Genomic DNA, 21159 nt, shown 5'->3' on the forward strand with positions numbered 1-21159 from the left:
TAAAAGTAATGATCGCGGCTTCTGGGTAAACCCTGTAATAAAATGAACCTTAAATTATGCTCACAAAGATCAAATGCACAACTTTATTGTCATTTTTTTTATTTTAATAAGATTTAGTTTTTAAGATAGCAATGATAAATTTTTAATCTGCAAAATTTTTTATGATTGATTAAAAAACATTAAACATATGAAAAATATATGTAATAATAAGATATTTCTCTTTTTAAATAAGATTTAAGGGACTTCCAATTTTTTTGATTGTCAACTCTTACATGACTTTTCATTAATGTCAGCTAAGAGGAGCTGGTCCTATTCGTATCATTTAATTATAATATTTTTTATTACTGTTTCTTTATATATATATATTATTTTAACTCTATTTTTTTGTGTATTGTAATAATTAAATATATTATTTTTAATCATATTTTTTTTAACAAATCTTCAGCTATATGCTGATGTGCTGACTCATGCTGATAAAGCACATAGTTATCTATTTCTAATCAAAATTTAGTGGTGTTATTGTTCTAAAAATAGTTATGGAATGGCATTTTTATGCTAAATCATAATTTATTAGCATATGACGACGAAATATATAAATTTTCTAATAAAAACATCCATGTTTTTTGCCATATTCTGTACCATACGGTCCATCAGGACACTGCTAATATCAATTTCCATCCGAGTCGTAGTGAGCAAAAATATTTTATGTCATGTCAATACTTATTTTAATAAGCCTGGAGATGTTTATATAATGTGCTTTAAACCTTCATTAAAACCTTTCAAGAATAACTTGAACTTGAGATTCATCGAAGACTCTTAACTGCTAATTAAATGTGTATATTATATTTTTGATGATGTTTATATCTAATGTATATTTTTGATATAGATTAATTTAGTATTTCTGTAAAAAAAATTGATCTAAAAATAAGACAAGAGTAATGTGAATCGAGTTACTTAACTTTGTAGCAAAAGTTAGTATCAAGTGGAAGAATACAATTTTCTTGTCATTGTTATCAGATCCTGGCGGGAGTACCTCTGGAGAAATGCGGAAGGTGGGATGAAGTGGAAGGAGCTGCAACGGAGGAGGGCGGTAAAAAGGCCGAGGCTCCATCTACATATGCAGACCTTCCGGACGATTGTGTCAGGGCTTTTTACTTCGCTGCACATTGGGTAAGACACTTTGGAAAATCACACGTTCTCAAACATTGCTTTAAATCCTTAAAATCGTTCCTAAAAATAAAAATTATTACGACCTATGCACAAACCATTTTAATTGTACACAAACATTTTTCATATTTGTGTTTTAAATTATAAAATAATTTAATTCTACCGAAGAACATATTTATTAAAATGTGCCTTAAGAAAAATAAAATAAGTTAATTCTGTGCTTATAAAAATATTTTTTTCCAGTGTCCCCCATGCAAGGCGTTCACCCCACAGCTGGCCGAGACGTACTCCTTGATCAGGCGTCGGGGTCACGACTTCCAGGTCATATTCGTCAGCAGCGACAGGTAATTTGGATGATGACATGGCTCAGGTGTATGTACCCTTCCGGTGTTTGGTCTCGCTTCGCCAGACAATGTGCAGAGAGGCACAATGGCTACACACCTCGACTCTGGCATGTCACCCCAGACTTTTACGGCCGTCGGGTTCTCGTTCCCGTTCGACGATTTTCTTGTGTCGTCGCGTCGCTCCAGCGAACAATGCTTCGGCGCATTTTTAGTAAAATCACGTACTACGGTGGTCGTTGTTGATTTTTCTTGGTTCTTCTTTGCTATATCCATATGGCGCTACGTATTTTGAATACGCCAAAAATATATATCTGCCTTTTTCTATTATTAAAAAATCTATTGTGGTATCATGTGGCTTTTAAAGACATTTGGTCCAAGAGTTTATTGAAAATATATCGTGTTTTATGTTACAGTGAATATGCATTACAAAAGAAGTTATATATTTACTGGCGTTTCAGCGAAATCATATCCGAATATATTATCACCAGTAGAAATATATTTTTGAGAGGCGCTAGTGAAATTATATGCTGCACTAAAGTCAATTTGATGGTTACGAACTTAACTTACCCTAATGAATGTTCTTAAATTAATTATAATTAATTTATTAAAAATTAATAAGTTTTGGTTAGGTGTATGTCGGCTTTAATTCATTTTAAATATTATGGTATTTTGTCGAGCGATGTGTCGTAAAATGAGGTGTAAAATACACGTACCAGATCATCCATTTGAGATCAAATACATTTTACTGCTACTCAGCGGTGAAATAATAAATATGCTAATAAACATATATATATATTCACTGTAATGCCTGCACTACAATCTTTGGAAGTTTGCCAATGTTGGCCAAGGATGGAGAATATAGTGAGCTACTTCGATTTTGCCCGCTCTAAAATTTCACAGAAGTTGTCCGAGGTTACCGAGAACGGGAGGTAAAGTGGAGGTAATTCAGTCGACTTGGCCAGCTTCGAGCGCTTCCAAACATTGTCGGCAAACGAACCGAAGTCGGAGCTGCTCTTTCGAGCGCGAACGGTGAGATTCTTCAAATGTTAAATGACGAGAGTGAGAGGGATAATGATATGGTTTTTCGCAAACTGAGATAGAACGAGTAACTCGGTTCAATTTCAGTATGCGCGTAGGCGTCCTATGGTCAACACGCATGACGAGCGCTGCATCGTGGTCGCGTGGTCAAGTTATAATACCACATGCTTATCGGGGACTTCAACAGACTCTCACTGACATCTTTGAATATTTTAGGGCACCAAAATGGATTAATTATGTTTTTGATAGTATATTTTTAAACATATATTGTTATTATATTTTTTTTCATATAAAATTAAATAATTAGTGGTACTTGATTTTGTTAAAAAAAATCGTTTCGAATATCCTTATGTATTTTCCTAGATCGGTTTATATAAATGTCACACCATAACGAATTCTTATTTAGAATCGATGGCGACAAATTGTAGGATAGTCACAGATGTGGTGTTCGTATTCTGAAGTATCATTTTTATGCGTTATGGCATTTTGCAAAAGCCGACAAAGATTTTGCGTAAATTGAGTATTTACGACCGAAAAGTAATGGTGAGTTACCACAACACCTTTTATAATTATCAGTAGCGTAATTTTAATAATATGACAATTTAAAAATTGCGATTATTTGGCACATTTTTCGATCGCGCGCAAATATGCCAGCTGTACATGACAGCAGCCGGCGTGCGGACATTATTCACGCCCGCCGTCCGGACGGCATATGAAATTTGTGGCAGTGTGGCTGCTACTCGGAAGTCGGCGACATCGGCCGACTTCAGTTGAACTTCGGTTCAGACAACTTCCAGAGAGTGCAAGCATAACATTTACACTAATAGTGAGTATATAAATTAATCACCTTTCTTGTTTCTGACGCATTAATCAATGTTTATGATCCATACGTGGCAATCTCTTACGATATTAATATACGTATGTATTATTATCATAATAGAGGAATATTATTTGTTTTATTTATGACTAATAGAGCAAATGAACACCCATATGAATAGTCTTTTAAAGTCAGACTTTCACGTTTTCTTTTAAAGTTATACTTTACTTCAGATGCAGAGGCGTCTCATGGGAAATTATTTCAAACTCAAACAAATAAAAACAACCAATCAGAGCTATCGTTCGAAGCGTAATTTATGGATTTGATTTTTCCATTACGTTACTTGTGCTATGTTAAAAATATAAATCATCTTAATATTATGTCATAATTTCACATTCAATTTAATATAAATTACGAAATAAACAGAAGTTAATTTCAATACGTTACAATGATTTTCAACTTTAACAAGTGACCAAATATTTGTTTATACTATCAAATAAAATTTGGAAAAATCTTATAATGAAACAATTTGTATTTTTTCTCTCAATATATCCGAGTGACTAGTGCCGCTCCAAAATCCATGATCATTTATGCGTTAATTATAAACAATTTTAACAGCTCAGAATCGATACTTTTTTAAAAATTATTTATGACGATATTTATCTGTGAGATTATGAAAATCTAAAAAACATAATCTGTGATGATCAAGCAATAAAATAAAAATACAATAGTCACTAATTCTATTTTACCAGACGATAAAAATTGAAAAACAATAGGGTCCATATGATATTCAAATCCAGGTCTTTCGGGTATTAGTCACTTGTATAAATATAATCTCACTAACTAAGCCAGTTAAAATGTATCAAACAATTGATTGACTATCTCACTGCTCAGTATCAGTAAAACTGTATTTATTCACAAATTGATGATGCATACAATCAAAGAATTGTGACGTCAAATCGTTTGATAAAATACTACAATACTAAAAATTACTTCAAGCAAACTTTAACCTAACCTAAATAAATAAAACTACAGATTGACTTAGCACTTTGACAGGTCAAGTTGAGTTTGTTTTATTTGTTTAGGTTAGGTTTGGGTATAAGCCGCAAATAAAAGTTTTACGACTTCATTGACATTTTAGAGCAGCGTATAATTTAATTAGTGGTTATTATAAATATATGTATATCGGTGAAAATGTATTCGGATATGATTTCACTAAAATGCTAGTGAAAATATAATACACATTCCCTGTATTGTACAATTGAATTTTACATATATGATATTGGTTCTATAATATATTAGATGCCACACATTATATTGCATATTGAATCATCGGATTATTATTTCATGCTATCTAGAGATTTGCGGTGAAATTTGTTATGCAAATATTGTTCATCGTACTAATGGCAAAGCGACTTAGCTCGACATTGATTAATCACCTCGATAGTTATCCGTGAGATTAGAAAAGTAGATTAGAAAACCTAATTTAAGGTTATCAAACTGAAATGTTATTATAATAATAATTAGTTCCGATTTCTCGGATATGTTAAAAACAAAAAGATATCGCTGTTTTTTGTGATTCTAACTTGATGAGCGATAACTGACACTATTGAACAATATTTCTAATTTAAATGGTTTATTTGGTGCAGTGCAGTGTTTTATTAAAATTTAAAATTTGCCTTAAATTTTATGAACTTATGAATATCTATATGTAAGTGTTTGTTATACCCGTAGTACACTTAATCTTGATGATGTCTTTGTAAATCAGATTAAACTCTTTGGTTTTCTATCACTGCTTAGTGTTGTATCTGGTCTGTAATCGAAGTAGAAAGCGGATGCTTCTCCGGCTTCTGTGGATCGTCTCGGTCTATACTCCGCGATGCTCCGCTTGGTGCGAGCTAGTTTATTTTAAGTGATTTATTTAAAAAAAGAGTAAGCCCAATGTCTAGCTTTTAAATTATATGATATTGCAATCCGTTGTATTTGGCACCGACTGAATTATTTGTTTAGATAATTTTTGCACGTTTGTATAACATTGCTGAAAAATCTCTTTATGTAGTAAGTTAAATTATACTTATTTATTAATTAGTTAGTATAAACCTTTACGTATTTTTCCTTAATTATTTCTGTTGACATTTATTTATTATTATTTTATATTGCATTTGTAGTAAATTATAGTAGTTTTTTGGTGACTCTTAGCGTTTTATTGTTTTAATTTATTTTTTTATCAGTATTTTTAATAATCTATTTGAACATTTTTATATTGGTAAATTTTTTTAATTTATCACACATATTTATTATATATTATTTGGATTTTTGGAATAATTTAATTTTAATTAATTTAATAATTTATAGAGGAAGTTTATTATTTTTATAAATTTTTTTACGCGTCGGTTCTGATGATATTTTAGCTAGTTCGATTGCGGTTGTTAAATAATTAATATCAACGTCGATTGTGACATATTTCTGATGCCTAACAACTATATGTTACTCGACAATATTCTTGATACCCTTCCAATCAGCATTGTTATTGAGGATAACTTTATGGATAATCGCCTCCAGTGTAAAAAACACAGGAAGGTGTTGTTTATTATGTATAAATAAATCTAGAATAACTATTATTTGATATACATACATAAATATATTTTATAAAAAGCAAGCATTTTTGTTTATTATTATTATTATTATTAGTATTTGCCTTATTGATGATAATCTCAACCCACGATTTTTGCTTAATTACCTCTAGATGTTGCGATTATCTCAGATGCCATTAATCTTTCATTGATGTCACTTCTCTACATTGAATATGTTTACTACGAGGTTGTAGAAACATATTTTATGATCCAGTTTTGCATGTATTTATTATTCCGGAAATATTTTGTTGAATAAACATTTTGATATACACACGATCCCTCATAGATAAGCTTGCTCATGCTTTCTTCCTCATTTTTGGACCAGTTTCAGAATTTTTATGTCTCACACACGCTCACGCATCTCTAAAGAGTTTGCCCAACCGAACAAGTTTTATGTCCTCATTGTTTGTATAGCCCGGCGGTAAAACTTCCCGCAACTTTGAACCACACAAAGCTCCCACCGCGATACTGCTACTCCCTGACCGAGCTCTCTAGCATTTACGATCGGCAATTTCTGCGGAAACGGAATTTCAGCAATAAATAAAGATTTCTCCGCCCGGCGGTAGTTCGCAACTTTGAGTTTCATAAGTGAGAAATCAGCGAATTTTCGCATAAATCACAACCCCCGGAACATCCGCAAACACACCTGGGTTGGCAATCTTTCTCAGATTACCAAGGTTAAACATAGCTTTAGACGAGGATTTTTTTCAATATCAAAGGGATCTTGGCTCCTTTGTGCCGCCTATTGTTGCCGACGTCGCGGTTTCCTTCCCATGGATTTTATATTTTTTTTCTTTATATATTCAGACCGCGTTCACCCCTTTCAGTAATTATCGACCGAGGTGGAGGTTTCTACGGGATCTTTCAGCCACGTATATTTTTATGATGTCGAGTAAAGAACGCTATAAAACTCGCGACTCTACTGACACGCATGGTTGCGTTTCAACTCAAACGCTATGAATTTTTTAAATCTTGAATTTCATCCTTTTTTCTACATTGAAATAAAAAATAATCATCATTACTTTTGATTTATAGAGTTATTTTTAATTAGCCATTATCATAGGTTAATTGACATAAATTAATCATAATCTGCATATAATAGACCATCCAAAAACTACAACGGCTTTTAAAACGAGCCGCTGAATGGATGAACTCAAGAATACTATAAAATTAATAAACTGTTCAACAATGCATTTATTGACAAAGTAACTTAAAAAAAAAACAAATGTTTTTCAACATGCCAATAATAGAAAACTGTTTCGGGATTCTGACACTAAGGGGTGTATGACTTCGCAGCCAGTAAGACGCAGATGGAAATTAGTGAGAAATTTATCAGATTATTTTACATATTGCGACAGACTATGATAGGAGAGATGTTTTCTCCGAGCAGTGCTGAAAAATCTGACGAAGGGATAATGTCAGTGGAAGGTTCTCAGAGCTATTGTAGGTCTTGTTTCTTCAGAGTTGAGCTCTTTCTGCTACGGTGCTCATATTGTGAAATACCTCTCAGGTTGTGAGCGTCCATGATGCGTATGTTGTCCGCGAACTCTTCTCTTCGAGTGTCTGCCTGAGTTTGTCAAGTGACTGCCTTCTCTTCATCGCAGTTTAGGCTTAGATATTCAGTCAATCGTTGCACTTGTTTTTTAGAACAACTTAATAAGTATACGCCTTTAACAAGTGACATATGCTTGATGCATATCTCCAAGGTTGAATTGTGTAATGGGAATGTTGTAGCCTTGCGGTGGTTTTTGTCTTCCGGTCATATATTGTTTTTCGTGACCATTTCGTAAAAAAGAAATATTCAATCAATGCACCGGAGAATTCTTTCGTGCTATTTATGGGAAACCCTTATTTTTTTCTAGTCGTAACGAGGGTCTTTGCGATCCCATTATTGTCTAGTTTATCCTTATTGATGAATTTTGCTCAGAGTAATTAATACGAATGTTTTTATAATATCATTTTCATTATTGAATTTTGTATTACGAAAAAAGAAGTACAGTAGAACCTCGATATAACGAACTAATGCGGTGAGGGCGTGTCCATTATATATTTTTATATAAAAGTAGTTTTTCCGAATATGTTTTTTTTATTATAAAAATAAACGGCGCAATTCAATGTCAGTGAAAACATATTTTTTGTGTGAAAATTTTTTTTTTCACACAAAGAAATTCTATAATGTTAAAATTAATAAACAAATATTTTTTTTTAAAATACATTTTATTTTTATGTATAAAATAAAGATATGACAATTATGCGCAGAACGTTGTTTACAAGCGATACTTTAGATTTACTTAGATTTATACATAAACAACATCAACAGGATGTTTTTAACAATTTTCACATTTAACCGGATATATTGTCCGTTATTTCCGAAATCCGTTAAATCGAGGTTCTGCTGTATACATATTTAAAAAATGTGATGATCTATGGGGAAAAGGCCATGGAAATATATAGGGGATGATGCAAACATTTTAATTCCAATTCGTTAATTTTGTAATAACAGTAATTATTAAAGTATGACGTCTTGCATTATCATTGAGCAATATCGCTTTAAGTAATATTACTAAAAGATTGTCATTGAGTAATATCGTTTACCAAAATCGGATAATTTATGCTTAATTTTATATTCTTGGTTTCATTTTACTTACAATATAATTCTGATGTAATCTGTTTCGTCTGTTTTGTTTCTCCAGAAAACTGCCATACTGTCACCATAATTTTGTTTCTAGTACAAACTCGCTTTTGAAACATGTTTTATGACTTCTTTTTGTCTAATACATGTTTTTTTCTATAATATATATTGTAGAGAATGCACTTATCATCGCTGGTAAAGATTCTTTTGAAGAATCCTAACGTCTTACAGTGCTCTGACTAACAACACATTCGTCATATTCTAAATTGAAATTTCTCGTTGCATGAATGGTAAATCTTTTATCGACACAATAATACATAGGAGCCTAAAACAAGTAAAAAACAAGTCTGACTGTGATTAATAAAAAAAAAATAAGGGCACAGTACTTCATGTGAAATAAATATAGATTATATTTACTACGAACTTTTTGTTTTGATCACAGTCCATTTTTGACTAAGTAAAATTGATCACTTGACATCAAACGATCTGATATTAGCGTATTTTTCTTTAATATATATTTCGAGAATTTAAAACTGTAATTTTTTATTGGAAGCTGAAATAACATGTTACAGACAATTTCTAATTTTATATTATTTTTTTTAGATTTATATTAATTAGCTTTCGACAAAATATCCCAACAAATAATGTTAGATATAATATTTTTAATCGAACAACGTTCAAATCTTTTTACTAAACCATAAGTATTTCTCCCGGGTGCCCTCTATAAACGAACCCATTGTAGTTGATTCCTGATGACCAAAATAGATTTGTTCTTTAAATGCGTCGTTACTTACTACGAATGACTTATTCCAATCACAGAGTAAAAATGGGCCACTTGATATGAAATAACCTAATCTATATAAATAAAAGGCATTGTATGTGTGTGTGACTTAAAAACTACTGAACCGATTTTGCTGAAAATTTCACAGTTTGTTCGTATTACTGCCAGAAGTGTTTAGATAAAGGTTTGAATGAATTTCGACAGGTAACGCACAGATGCTGTCGATAATTTTGACTTCATATTATGATGTCACTTCACCGCCGTCGATTTTTCTGTTTAAATATATCTTAATTTAGTATTAAATATTCGCACCCTGTCACATATAACACATAAATTAAGCTTTAAATGCTCACCGCCTTTTATGTCAAATTTCTGGTATAATTAATTTTATTTTATTGAATTATCTAAGTCAGCTATAGCGAAGCATTTCCGAGTCCGTTAGTATTTAATATAAATTAAAAATGTTTTTATTAATAAACCCAGGAATATTTCACATAAATTTAATCTTTTATTGTACTCGTTTTTTAATACAAATCTACCCTTAAAAATTTTTTTTTCTAGTAGTATATCTATAATACATAGATCAAGATTTTTAAATAAAAAACTAATTTGTTATCTAGCTTTTCTAAAACTAACCTTCATTTTGATAATACTATTATTAAGACATCTAAATATTCTAATCTTTCAATTATTAATTAAAATAAGGCAATATAATACAATTGTTTTAATTTGTATTTACACATATTTTTTTATTCTATTTTTTACCAATTCATTAAAAATAAATATTTTATGTATCAATTTTTTTAATAATATATTATCAATATACGATTATGTTAATCGTCGATATAATCAAAAATAATTGCACAATAAGTCAATAGTAAAGGAATTCAGCCGAAAATGAGAATTTTCGGCTGAATCACTTATGGACCAAAAATATAAGATTTAATTTATATGGGCCGCAAAAAATTAAATTCTAAAAAAATTTTGAGATGACATTTTTTGCATGGGGCGCTAAATATCATCGAGATGGGAATAATTTGTAATTGTTTGGGCCGCTTGCGAGTTTGACAGACCTGCCTTAAGGCAAGATCGCTTATTATTTACTTATTATTTTTTGTATGCCGTCGCCTTTTTTAAGTGGTAGTATCGTTCACTTTTTTTTAAGTAATGAATACTTAAATATGCAATTGTTTGTTTTATGCCGATCTAAAAAAGTCTTAAGGACAGTATTACAATGCAACGATTATGGGTGATCCCGATATGTGATACTCGAACGTATTATTAAAAAGTAAAAAGAATATATTTTGTAAAATAAAATTGATGCATATTTATTATAGTATTTTTTTGCAGTAGTTTGAGTTTCATCAGCATTAATTATATCGCCAGCTCATCTTATTTATCCACTCAAAAAAGAACCCTTGATCAAAACTTGAGTAATGTAAATTGGCAATTAAAAAATACATAAATGCTCTTTTCATATACATTTTTAAAGACTATGTTATAAACAAAAAGTTAGTGTTCTATTTGCGATAAAATAGTTTCGGAGAAATTTTTAATAGAAAAACGTGTTATTTTAACATTACATTACATATATTTTATTACTCTTGCAATAAACTTTGTGTTTTAATTTTCGCTTACTCTAAATATAACAAAGCTTTTTAGCTTAAGTAACTAAAATATGTTATACGCATTAGGTAAAATTTATTTTCTTATCGAAACACCTGTGAAACGTCAGTCGAGCGGAATGACGTGCTGCTAATTGAAATGACAAGCTTTTTGCTTAAGAAAAAATGTTTGTACCTTTGCACGCTATACGTGTTAACATACAAACCTATTTAGTTCATATTAGATGGCAAATATTTTATGGCAAATTCTTCGTAATGCGATATTACGATTAATATAAGCCAGCCCCATAGACCAATGGTATAAATCAATGTCTAGTACCTGTAATTATTTATTTATTTAGCCAATATATCTAATTGCTTAAATTATATATAACTATAATACAGATTATGTTATCCTAAATTTTCCTTATCTCACGGATGAATATCGTGATGAATAATTAAAATAAAAAGTGAGCTGTAATAATAGCTTATAATTAATCAATAGTTGACACTGATTTATAAACTTTGATTTGAATCTGGTGTTTCACTACTTACTTTAGTAGTCATTGATTGTGTTTACTTGGTCGTATTTTGTAATTGAAGATTTAAAATAAAATAAAAATTTATTTTAATAATAATATTATAATACACGATAATATTATACACAATCGTTTTGAATGCTGGAATTAATGTAAAAATACCACATTTATGCAAAACGATGGGTATAAAGCGAAAGAGAAGCTTATCCATCGCGTTCCCGTTGTTAGAATTTCCGCTCCGTCGAATGGATGTATTATTGTAGTATACATCCTAGAAAGAGCCAATTAGCAGTTGAATTTCCCGACGATGAGACACTTTCCTGTCGGGGCGGATATTAAATATAAACGGGGCGTTCTCGTTTTCCCACTTTTCGCAATTAAACACACACCGAAACGTAGCATTACTACGGTCTGATGGAAATACGACCTATTACCATCTTACTGTTTATACTTTCTGCTAAATTAAATTTTGAATTAATTTACGTTTTTAGGATGTATCTAGTACATGGTTTCCCAAACTATGTTCCGCGGAACACTGGTGTTCCGCGGATCCAAAATAGGTGTTCCGCGGAGCCTAAATAGGTATTTCACAAAAATTTAGAGTAGATTAAAAAAATTGTTAGTCTTGCTAATACATAAAAATTGTTCATAAATCTGATAAAAAAGCTTGAAAATATGTGTTAAATATTCAACATTGATGTGTATAAAATCTGGAGGGAAAAGTTTCATAAGTCGGTGTTGTTTTTTTTAACTTTAAAAGTTGATCGCATTTAAACAATATTTTGTTTGTTAATTAATCACACGATATTAGTGCTTGTTATACGAATTTTATTTATGTGACTAGATATGCTACAAGCAGTCACTGTATTTTGCATAGGCATGCACTGTTGACTAAAAAAATTTCCACAAATTTAAAAAATGTTATGAAGTAGCCGTGAAAATGATAAACTATGTAAAATTTAGACCACTTCAATCCAGATTATTTAAAATTTTGTGCGATGAAATGGGTAGTGAACATGAAGCACTTTTATTACATACTGAAGTGAGATGATCTATCCAGAGGAAAAGTACTATTAAGACTTTATGAATGAATTTAGTCTTCTTGAAAGCACAAAATAATTTGCAACATCATTTTATAAATTTTTTAACAAATCCTTCCCGGTTGATACATCTGCATATCTGGCGGATATTTTTACAAAGTAAAATGATGTTAACTCATAATTACAAGAAAAGAGTATTACAATTTTTAATATGAGAGATAAAATTGAATCTTTTGATAAAAAATTACAATTTCAGATTTTATCGGTTAAATCTTATAATTTTGATTGTTTTCCTGTCTTGGATATGAATGTTTAAATGAATTGAATTTTCAAGTAGATAAAAAAGTTTCACAAGTATTTTTAGAACACCTATATTACTTGAAAATAACTCTTTCGGAATATTTTCCGAAAACTAGTAAGGACGATTCCTGGGTTCGGAATCCATTTTTCGTGACAGTAAAACCAGTGGGCTTAAGGGATTATGAGAATTTAGTTAATGACTCTGATTTGAAACAAAAATATCAGTCATTAAATGATTTCTGGGCGAGTCTGATTGAAGAGTTCCCCAAGGTGTCAAAACAAGCTCTGGTTTGTTTACTTCCGTTTTCCACGACGTATTTATGCGAAGTGGGATTTTTTAAGTATATTGCAACAAAAACAAAATACAGAAATAGACTCCACGCCATGGCAGATATGAAAATACAACTAACCAAAATTGTGCCTGATATAAAAAAATTGTTATTTAAGAACCCAAAATCATCAGTCATTAGGAGTTTTATTTATTTGTATTTTTATGTTTAATAAATAAATTTAATAACATTTCTTTAATAACATGTTTTATTTTATTATGAATTACCCAGCCTAAAAAATAAATTAAGTGTTCCGCCAAAATTTTCGGATTTGCTAAGTGTTCCGTCGCTGAAAAAGTTTGGGAAACCCTGATCTAGTAATATGCGCTTCCATGTTTTTGACCCGAATGTATAATTTATTCATGATACAATATTGAATTTACAGAGTTTTAATCTAATTTTTAACATTGATGAACCGCTCAACTGTAAATACGCTACATGCTTAAAAATAATGTTGTTGTATTTTATAAAATCAATCTCAACTCGGCTCATTAAAGATATTAATAATTATTTTTACCGATCGACATGAAGTTTTATTATTACAGTCCAAAGACATGCCCAATATTTTTTGAAGTCATTTTAAACGACTTCATGATCAAATTTTAGGTATTTTGTTTCATAAGTTACTCAGAGATACTTTTAGCAATATATTACGGCAAAAAAGATTTAGTAATTCCTAATCTTTTTACCCACCCGTCTTAAGTTTGGCCAGAAAAATGCATGCCATTTAATAAAATACAGTGAATCTTACTGAAATAAAATATAAAAAAAGACCTTTGACTGGCCAACTTTTGCCCCCCTCCCCCATTAAAAAAGCTAAAATGACGCCCCCGATTCTAAACCAGAAATTCTCGAATTATTCTTAAAAAAATCAAATAAAACGTATTCTGAAAATATTTTTTAAAATATGTCGTTCAAGTGAAATGGGGACAGGTAAGGGAATTTCTCCCCTCCCCCCTGTGAATTTTGACAGAAAATGCATGTAATACACGGATCTTAATAAAATCGAAAGCTTAAAAAAACGATTACTGATGGACCAAATTCACCCCCCTCCCCTCTTCTGGAAGTAACTGAAATGACAAGAAATTCTTGAGTTATCTCTCAAAAGAAAATCTAAAAAATATAGTATCGAATCTATCCTAAATTTTTTTTAAATATGTTATTGCAGTGAAATCATATCAGAATACACTTTCCCGTATATTTATATTTTCACTAGCGAAAATATAATTCAACTGGCAGGTGCTAGTAAAATTATATGATCATAGGTAGTAATATATACATTAACGTGCTTATCATTATCTATTCACATGCGATGTATTTTTTAGTGAAGTTATATTTTCACTAGTGAAGTTCAAATACATTTTCAACAGTAGATATATATTTCTACTAACGAAAATATAATTTAACTGATAGGCGCTAGTGAAATTATATGCTGCACTTAAATGTCTATGAAACTCTATTTGACAGTTGCGAAACGACCATTTTCTGTTCAAACCCAAACCTAACCTAATGAAAGTTCTAAAATGAATTATATTTTTAGAACTTCTATTAGGTCAAGCTCAAAATATTTCTCTCATGGAGAAATAAGCAGATGAATAAGTACAGTATGTTTTGAAAATATGATAGCTATCATTACCGATATATAAAAGTTTTATCCAAAGTAGATTCAAATCGAATTTTGGTCTATAGAAAGGCGCGAAAAACAATTATCACTTCTCAGAAGGCAAAAATTCACGTCAAAAGCAATAAAATCGTGTCGGCGCCGTCGCAGTGGGAACGCTCAAATAAATAATTAATTACATTTCCATCAAATTCTATATTAGCTTTTAAATTGGCGTTTTGATTTTATAACTTTTAATGATTAGCTTATTATATTCGGTGATAAATAAGTGGTTATTGTTTATATAGTACTTTAAAAAAGTTCTTAGAAGAAAGTCTAAAAATTTGTAAGCATCTCTCGTATTCCCATGTTTTTCTTCTTTTCCCATGATAGTAACAAAAGAGATTAATATATTTTCTCTGAAATTGCCACATGTCACCTTATTTTTACAGGTTTTCCTAAGCTTACATCCCTAGTGAACATAGAGCCACACACCGACCTACAAATTCATACATATTAAAATTCTGCGCTTACGTTTTTATCCCCACAATCTACAACCAACGTCATATTAATATATATATTAAATAAAAGTTACCTTTATTTTTTAAATAATACAAATAAAATACGAATAGAAAACTTTTTAAAACATAGCTGACACGTTGTTCTTTTTAAGTTGAAAATTAAGATTTTTCATGCGATAGCGATAAAAGTTTCGTTTGCCTCTGAATATCGGACGTAAAGCTGAAAAGTAACCATAAAACTAAACATTCATGCTGATAAAGCGTTTTCATGGGGATATTTACGATACGACAAAACGAAACGAAATAATCAGATACAAACTTTGCGAAACGAAAAAAATATACTTCTCGTCCACAATCGACGTATTACTATATTATTTATTTATTTATGGTAAATCAATTTCAACAAAAGTAATTAAGTAATCAGACTAAAATCAGTGACATCTGTAAATACAATCAATAAATGGCAATATGCATAACCTAATTTAATTTAATTTAAATTATTCAACAGTGAGAGGAAAATCTAGGAACACCTAATCTTTGATGATTGATCAGAATTATAAATTTATAGTAATCACTAATTCTGATATGCCGGACACAATAGAAATTGAAAAACACTATGGTACATATGGGATTAGTCCCCGACTTATCGCGCTAGTAATAATTTATTAAAGTCCGGCATTTCCTCCCTTTTTCAGATAATCTCGTATTAATTAATGCACATTGAGCGACTGAAAAGATCTCAGATTTTCAACTCTTACACAAGGGTCCTGAAAGCGCAAACCTCTAATCACTTTTGACCCTATCGCCAGAGTAATTACCGGAGGCGTCGATGAAAGGACGCAGCAGCGGCACGTGGGTCGTAAATTGATTTCTTGAAAAATTCCCGAGCTACTCGCGCCAGTGGCGTACTGGGGGAGGGCAAATTTATTACCGTCTAAATTACACGGCGGCATTAAACGGCGTAATTAACTCAAAAAAGGGCGGAATTTGCTGTGTCCCTGTAATCTAAATGATAAAATTTCGTTGCGAAAAGCACACATAACTTTCGCGATAATATAAATAAGAGGATAATAAAAAAAGATAAATTGAAATTATTGCGGCAAACGATCTGCCAGAAACTTTTTGACTCACACCAACCCTCGTTAGGTATTACCATTTTCATTGGGATTATGTAAATGTAAATAAAAAGCGGAAATTTGAGCATATAAAATTAATTATGTACTGGTACATTTCTTTACATTTTAGAGTAGCAAAAATTTGAACAAGCTTTAACGAGCATAGTCATATATTTTTTATTAATATTACCTGCAGCTTTAACTTTTAATTTTTCAATGAAAATTATATTATTATTGTAAAAGGCAAAGAATAGACATTTAAAATGCTGTAAAAAATGGTTTGCCTTAACAAATCATTAGTGTAAACCAGTAATTAATCACAACACCAACATATAATTCTTTAAAACTTTTTTTTTATTTATAGTTATAGCCATTCATTATATGTATCTATTGTAATATACAAACGACTATCTAGAAAGTTAAGCTTTCACTAAAAGGATGCATCGCAAACGGAGCTAAATAATAATGCGATTGACTCTAAATTTATCTACTCTTCCATTCACCCAAACTTCTCAAAAGATCAATATAAATAACGTGACACTTTATCACATTAAAAATATCTTTTTAACACACAAAAAAGCAATTTGTGGGAAACTACTTCGTTGCGCAACTAATCTAATTGTTGATTGACAAACGAAATGAGATTTTTCTGAATAAGATAAAAAATAAAAATAACATTTTTGCTGCTATTTTTTACAAAATACAATATATATTTGTATAGTTCAAAATTACCCTGATAACATTTCTATTTAGTTATTCCATTTTCAAAATCAGGTATGAGTGCAATAAGTTTACAGCAATATATTTCTCTTCTCGGGAGTCCCGAATTTACGTCAAATGCAATAAAACTGGAGCGGTGGGAACGACCGAAAATGTACCATGTGTATATTTATAACAAAATCTTGTTTTTATTTTAAAACCACAAATTTATTTATATAAATAAAATTATAAATCATGTGTTTTTTATATATTTACTTCATTCAGAGCAGATTTTTCAGTATTTATTTAATATAAAAATCAACTATTAATTAGATACTTTTTTACTTTTGTATTATTATATAGAAGCAATTACAGTAATTATATTTTTATTGTAGTCATAGCTACTAATATATAAATTCAATAATAAATATCCGTAAAAAACTACAACGAAAATACAAAGATTCTACAATCAGATCAATAAATAAAACAATTTGTTGTAAGTAAATTTTTTAATTAAGTGAGGTTTTTTCTTTGTAACATCATCATTTGAGTCCAGGCTTAAATATCCAGAGCTGCAAAGCTTGCTCACCAATCACAATCATGCAGCGATCATAGAGTCAATCATTGCACTCGCTTTTTAGAACAACGAAATAAGTATACGTCTGTAATAAGTGATATTTGCTTGATAGACATCTCCGAGGTAAATTGTGTAACGGGAGTGTTGTGGTCTTACTGTGCATTTTGTCTTCCGGTGATATATGGTTTCCCGTGACTGTTTCGTAACAAAGAAATATTCATTCAATTCACCAGAGAATCCTTGCATGTTATTAATGAGGGAACCCTTTAGTTCTAGTTGTAACGAGAACCTTTGTGTAACCGCACAATATTAAATAATCACTATTGGTCACAGTAATTACGCGAATTTCAAGAATAAGATCCCCTTCAAACGAGAGCTTGTGTGATCCCCACAAAAGTCTCGAAAGTATTGTTTGAGAATATAAATTTTATGCCTAGCTCTAGGACACTTTGAAACACACACTAACTCTAGGATTTCTCATGAAGCTTTTTGACATTTTATTCTCTCCTAGTCCTTCGTTTTTTTTAGTTTTCTATTCTCTAGCCAATGCGATGATTTAGGAGTGGAAACAGATTACTTGTTATTGTCTAAAAAATATCTAGTTGGACTATATGCGTACGATGATTTAATAATCGGGCAAAACTATCTATAAACCCAGTATTATGAATAATGCTGAGTTCGTGAATTAGACGACGGAGATATACAGCGGCTGTATACTTTTAATTTGACACCAACCCTATTCTTTGTTCATGTCATTTTTGTGAATGTTTTTAAATAGTTTAATTAATGAACACTTGTAACGCGCGTTTGTACAACGTCAAAGAGAAACTCTTTATTATTATAAAGCTTACTTTTATAAGGTGGTTAAGGATGGTCCTGATAGCATAATTATTATTTTTCATATTTTTTTTAATTTTTATTGGGGGTCCATTTATTTATTATATTATAAACAAAACTAGGCGGCACTATGTAACACTGACGTGATAGCGGCAGAGGGCAACGCATTGTTTGGCGGAACTCGACGGGAGCTTGGCGTACTGCGGTGCATCATCCGTCGATCATCAAAATGTAAATAAACTCTACATACTTTCAATAAAATCATATTGAATCTATGTATAATTGCCACCCGTCATTATCCGCCCGCCAAAGTTTAAGCATCTCCCGCTTTTCATAAGGTTGTAGACCCCTTGCTACACAAAAACAAAACCAAGTATCACCAGTAAATTTAGTTCGTGACATTTTTCGATTATTTGCTAAACATTTTTTTCTATATTCATTGTCCAGCAGTCCAGCATCATAGCGCAGTTCGATTTGATTTATATACAAAAAACGTAGTTCATTTCTTCGTTTTTCCCACGGACACAAAAACGCGCTGGGAACAAAAAGCGTATTTAATTTGCAGTCGAATCTCTGCGGTCGCAATCCAATCGCGCTCGGTCACGGTGGTACGCCTGCCACCGACCGTTTGGCTGTTGTGTAGAATTACTCTTTGCTCCTACCGGCTCCTGGTTTATCGCCCGTGACGGCGCAGAAAAATATAATATATGTACATGTATGTGTATATCCCGCATTCGTTTCGCGCCGTCTCTCTAACGGCGCTGCGATCGCTGAGTTGCCATAATAAAAATGTACCTACCCATTCTCCGGAAGGGGGGAGGACGTGGGGATTGATATGCACTATAAATCTCGTCAAGTGCTTTTGTTATCGGTCGGTGTGTGTATATTGAGTGAAAGCTCAAAAATTCAGGATGCGACTCGAGTCGAGTGGCTGAAACGTATACGTACGGGTCTCCCTCTTTTTTATCTGGATAAAACGACAGATACTATGTGGCTGGAATCATAATAGGTTGAGAGGAGTTTTTCAATTGACAATTTTATATTATGTCTGTATCATGTCAACGCATATAGCGTGTTTTTCTATGATGCGTGATAAATGCGTAACCTTCCTAGATAAGCCAACCAACAGAATGAAAAGGCGATAGAAAAAAACGTGACGATTAATAGGTGTAATTTTTTCCTATCGAGTTTGACAGGATTTATAAGTAAATTTTTATTTAGCTGTTGTGAGGCTTTGTCTTATAAGTAAATGTTAAATCTTTCTTATGATAATAAATTAATTATATGTGTTTTAATAATTTGACATGTAGGTACATAACCGTTTTACTCTATACTATTATTTATTGCTTTTGAGTGAAGCATATCTAAACCGAATTTTGACCAATAGGAGAGCGCAAAAAACAATTATACCTTCTCAGAAGTCAAAAATTCACGTTAAAAGCAATAACATCGTGTTGGTGCCGTTGCAGTAGGAACGCTCGGTAACGAGCGTTTTTGTTTTATTTTTGGCTAAATATATGTCTTATTGTCATTTTATTTTGGAACCCGTTGTTTAACTTAGTGAGTGAACAGTTTTTTCTAGTCTCCACAAGTAGAGCGTTAGCCCAATGCGTTGAAACAGCGTAAGCACAATCTACAACCACTAAATAAGTGGTGAGATATCAGATTGAAATCAAAGTCTGTAAATCAGTGACAACAATTTTATTAATTATAAACTACTATTACAACTTACAATCAATAAATTTCACTATGTACGATCTAGCTCGATTTTATTTTTTATTAGTGAGATTAGGAAAATTTAGGAAAACATAATCTGTAATGTAATTATCATTATAGAAACGATGAAAAACACTAGGGTTTAAATGAAGTCTTTCAGATAAATATCAGTCATTGATTTATATAAAAAACAGGGCTGGTTCCATGGTGCTGCCTTGTAAAACTCCAGAATTTATTGGTTAAATGATTTGCGTTCATCTTAATAGTATATTTATTTTCTAGTTATGATTTTAGAATCAAATAGTAATTATATGAAGATTAAATATATTTTTTTTAAATTTACGTATTAAAAATGACAGTTTGATTAATGATTTAATTAATCTAATCATCTACTTTGTTTCATTCCTGAAATTATGAATCTAATCTATCATCTAAAAAAGTTTAAGTACTAGCATTGTGCAGTGAGAATAAATTTTTATTTTTATTTTAGGAGCCAAGAATCTTATTCGAGAGTAGTGGATGGCATGCCATGGTTGAGCATCGGTTGGAATCAAAGTGCAGTCAGAAAAGAGCTGGCGGGAGCTCTAGCCGTCCAGGGAATACCGGCTCTCAGGTTGATCACCAACAAAGGAGCTGTTTCCGTCGAAGCGAGGCATCACGTCGCCGGAGATCCGGATGGTTTGGTACTGCAAAAGCTTCCCTAAGTCTTAACTTAATTAACTCGGTCATAAACTAAATTGTTTCATTTTAACTTTTTAGAACTTTCCGTGGAAACCGGGACCAATAAATATATTAACGGAGCGATACCTAGCCAAGCTGCAGGAGCAACCGGCCATCATACTTTTTATTGGTATTAAAAATATTTTTTAT

The 21159-nt window shown here is 31.3% G+C and overlaps 1 protein-coding gene across 3 annotated transcripts in view; it reads left to right on the forward strand.

Annotated features, from left to right (window-relative positions):
- The window catches only part of LOC148232452 (nucleoredoxin-like), a 60187-nt gene that overhangs the window by 37843 nt on the left and 1185 nt on the right, over nt 1-21159 (forward strand). For all 3 annotated transcript variants that reach the window (XM_088191319.1, XM_088191320.1, XM_088191321.1), the window contains 4 exons: nt 1018-1170; nt 1411-1511; nt 20780-20972; nt 21049-21139. In XM_088191319.1, coding sequence (XP_088047445.1) covers nt 1018-1170; nt 1411-1511; nt 20780-20972; nt 21049-21139 — 538 coding nt within the window. The remainder of the gene's footprint in view (nt 1-1017; nt 1171-1410; nt 1512-20779; nt 20973-21048; nt 21140-21159) is intronic.

This window comes from Plectrocnemia conspersa, unplaced genomic scaffold, assembly GCF_051122295.1.
Source record: "Plectrocnemia conspersa isolate PC_06_02 unplaced genomic scaffold, ASM5112229v1 ptg000009l, whole genome shotgun sequence".
NCBI lineage: Eukaryota > Metazoa > Arthropoda > Insecta > Trichoptera > Polycentropodidae > Plectrocnemia > Plectrocnemia conspersa.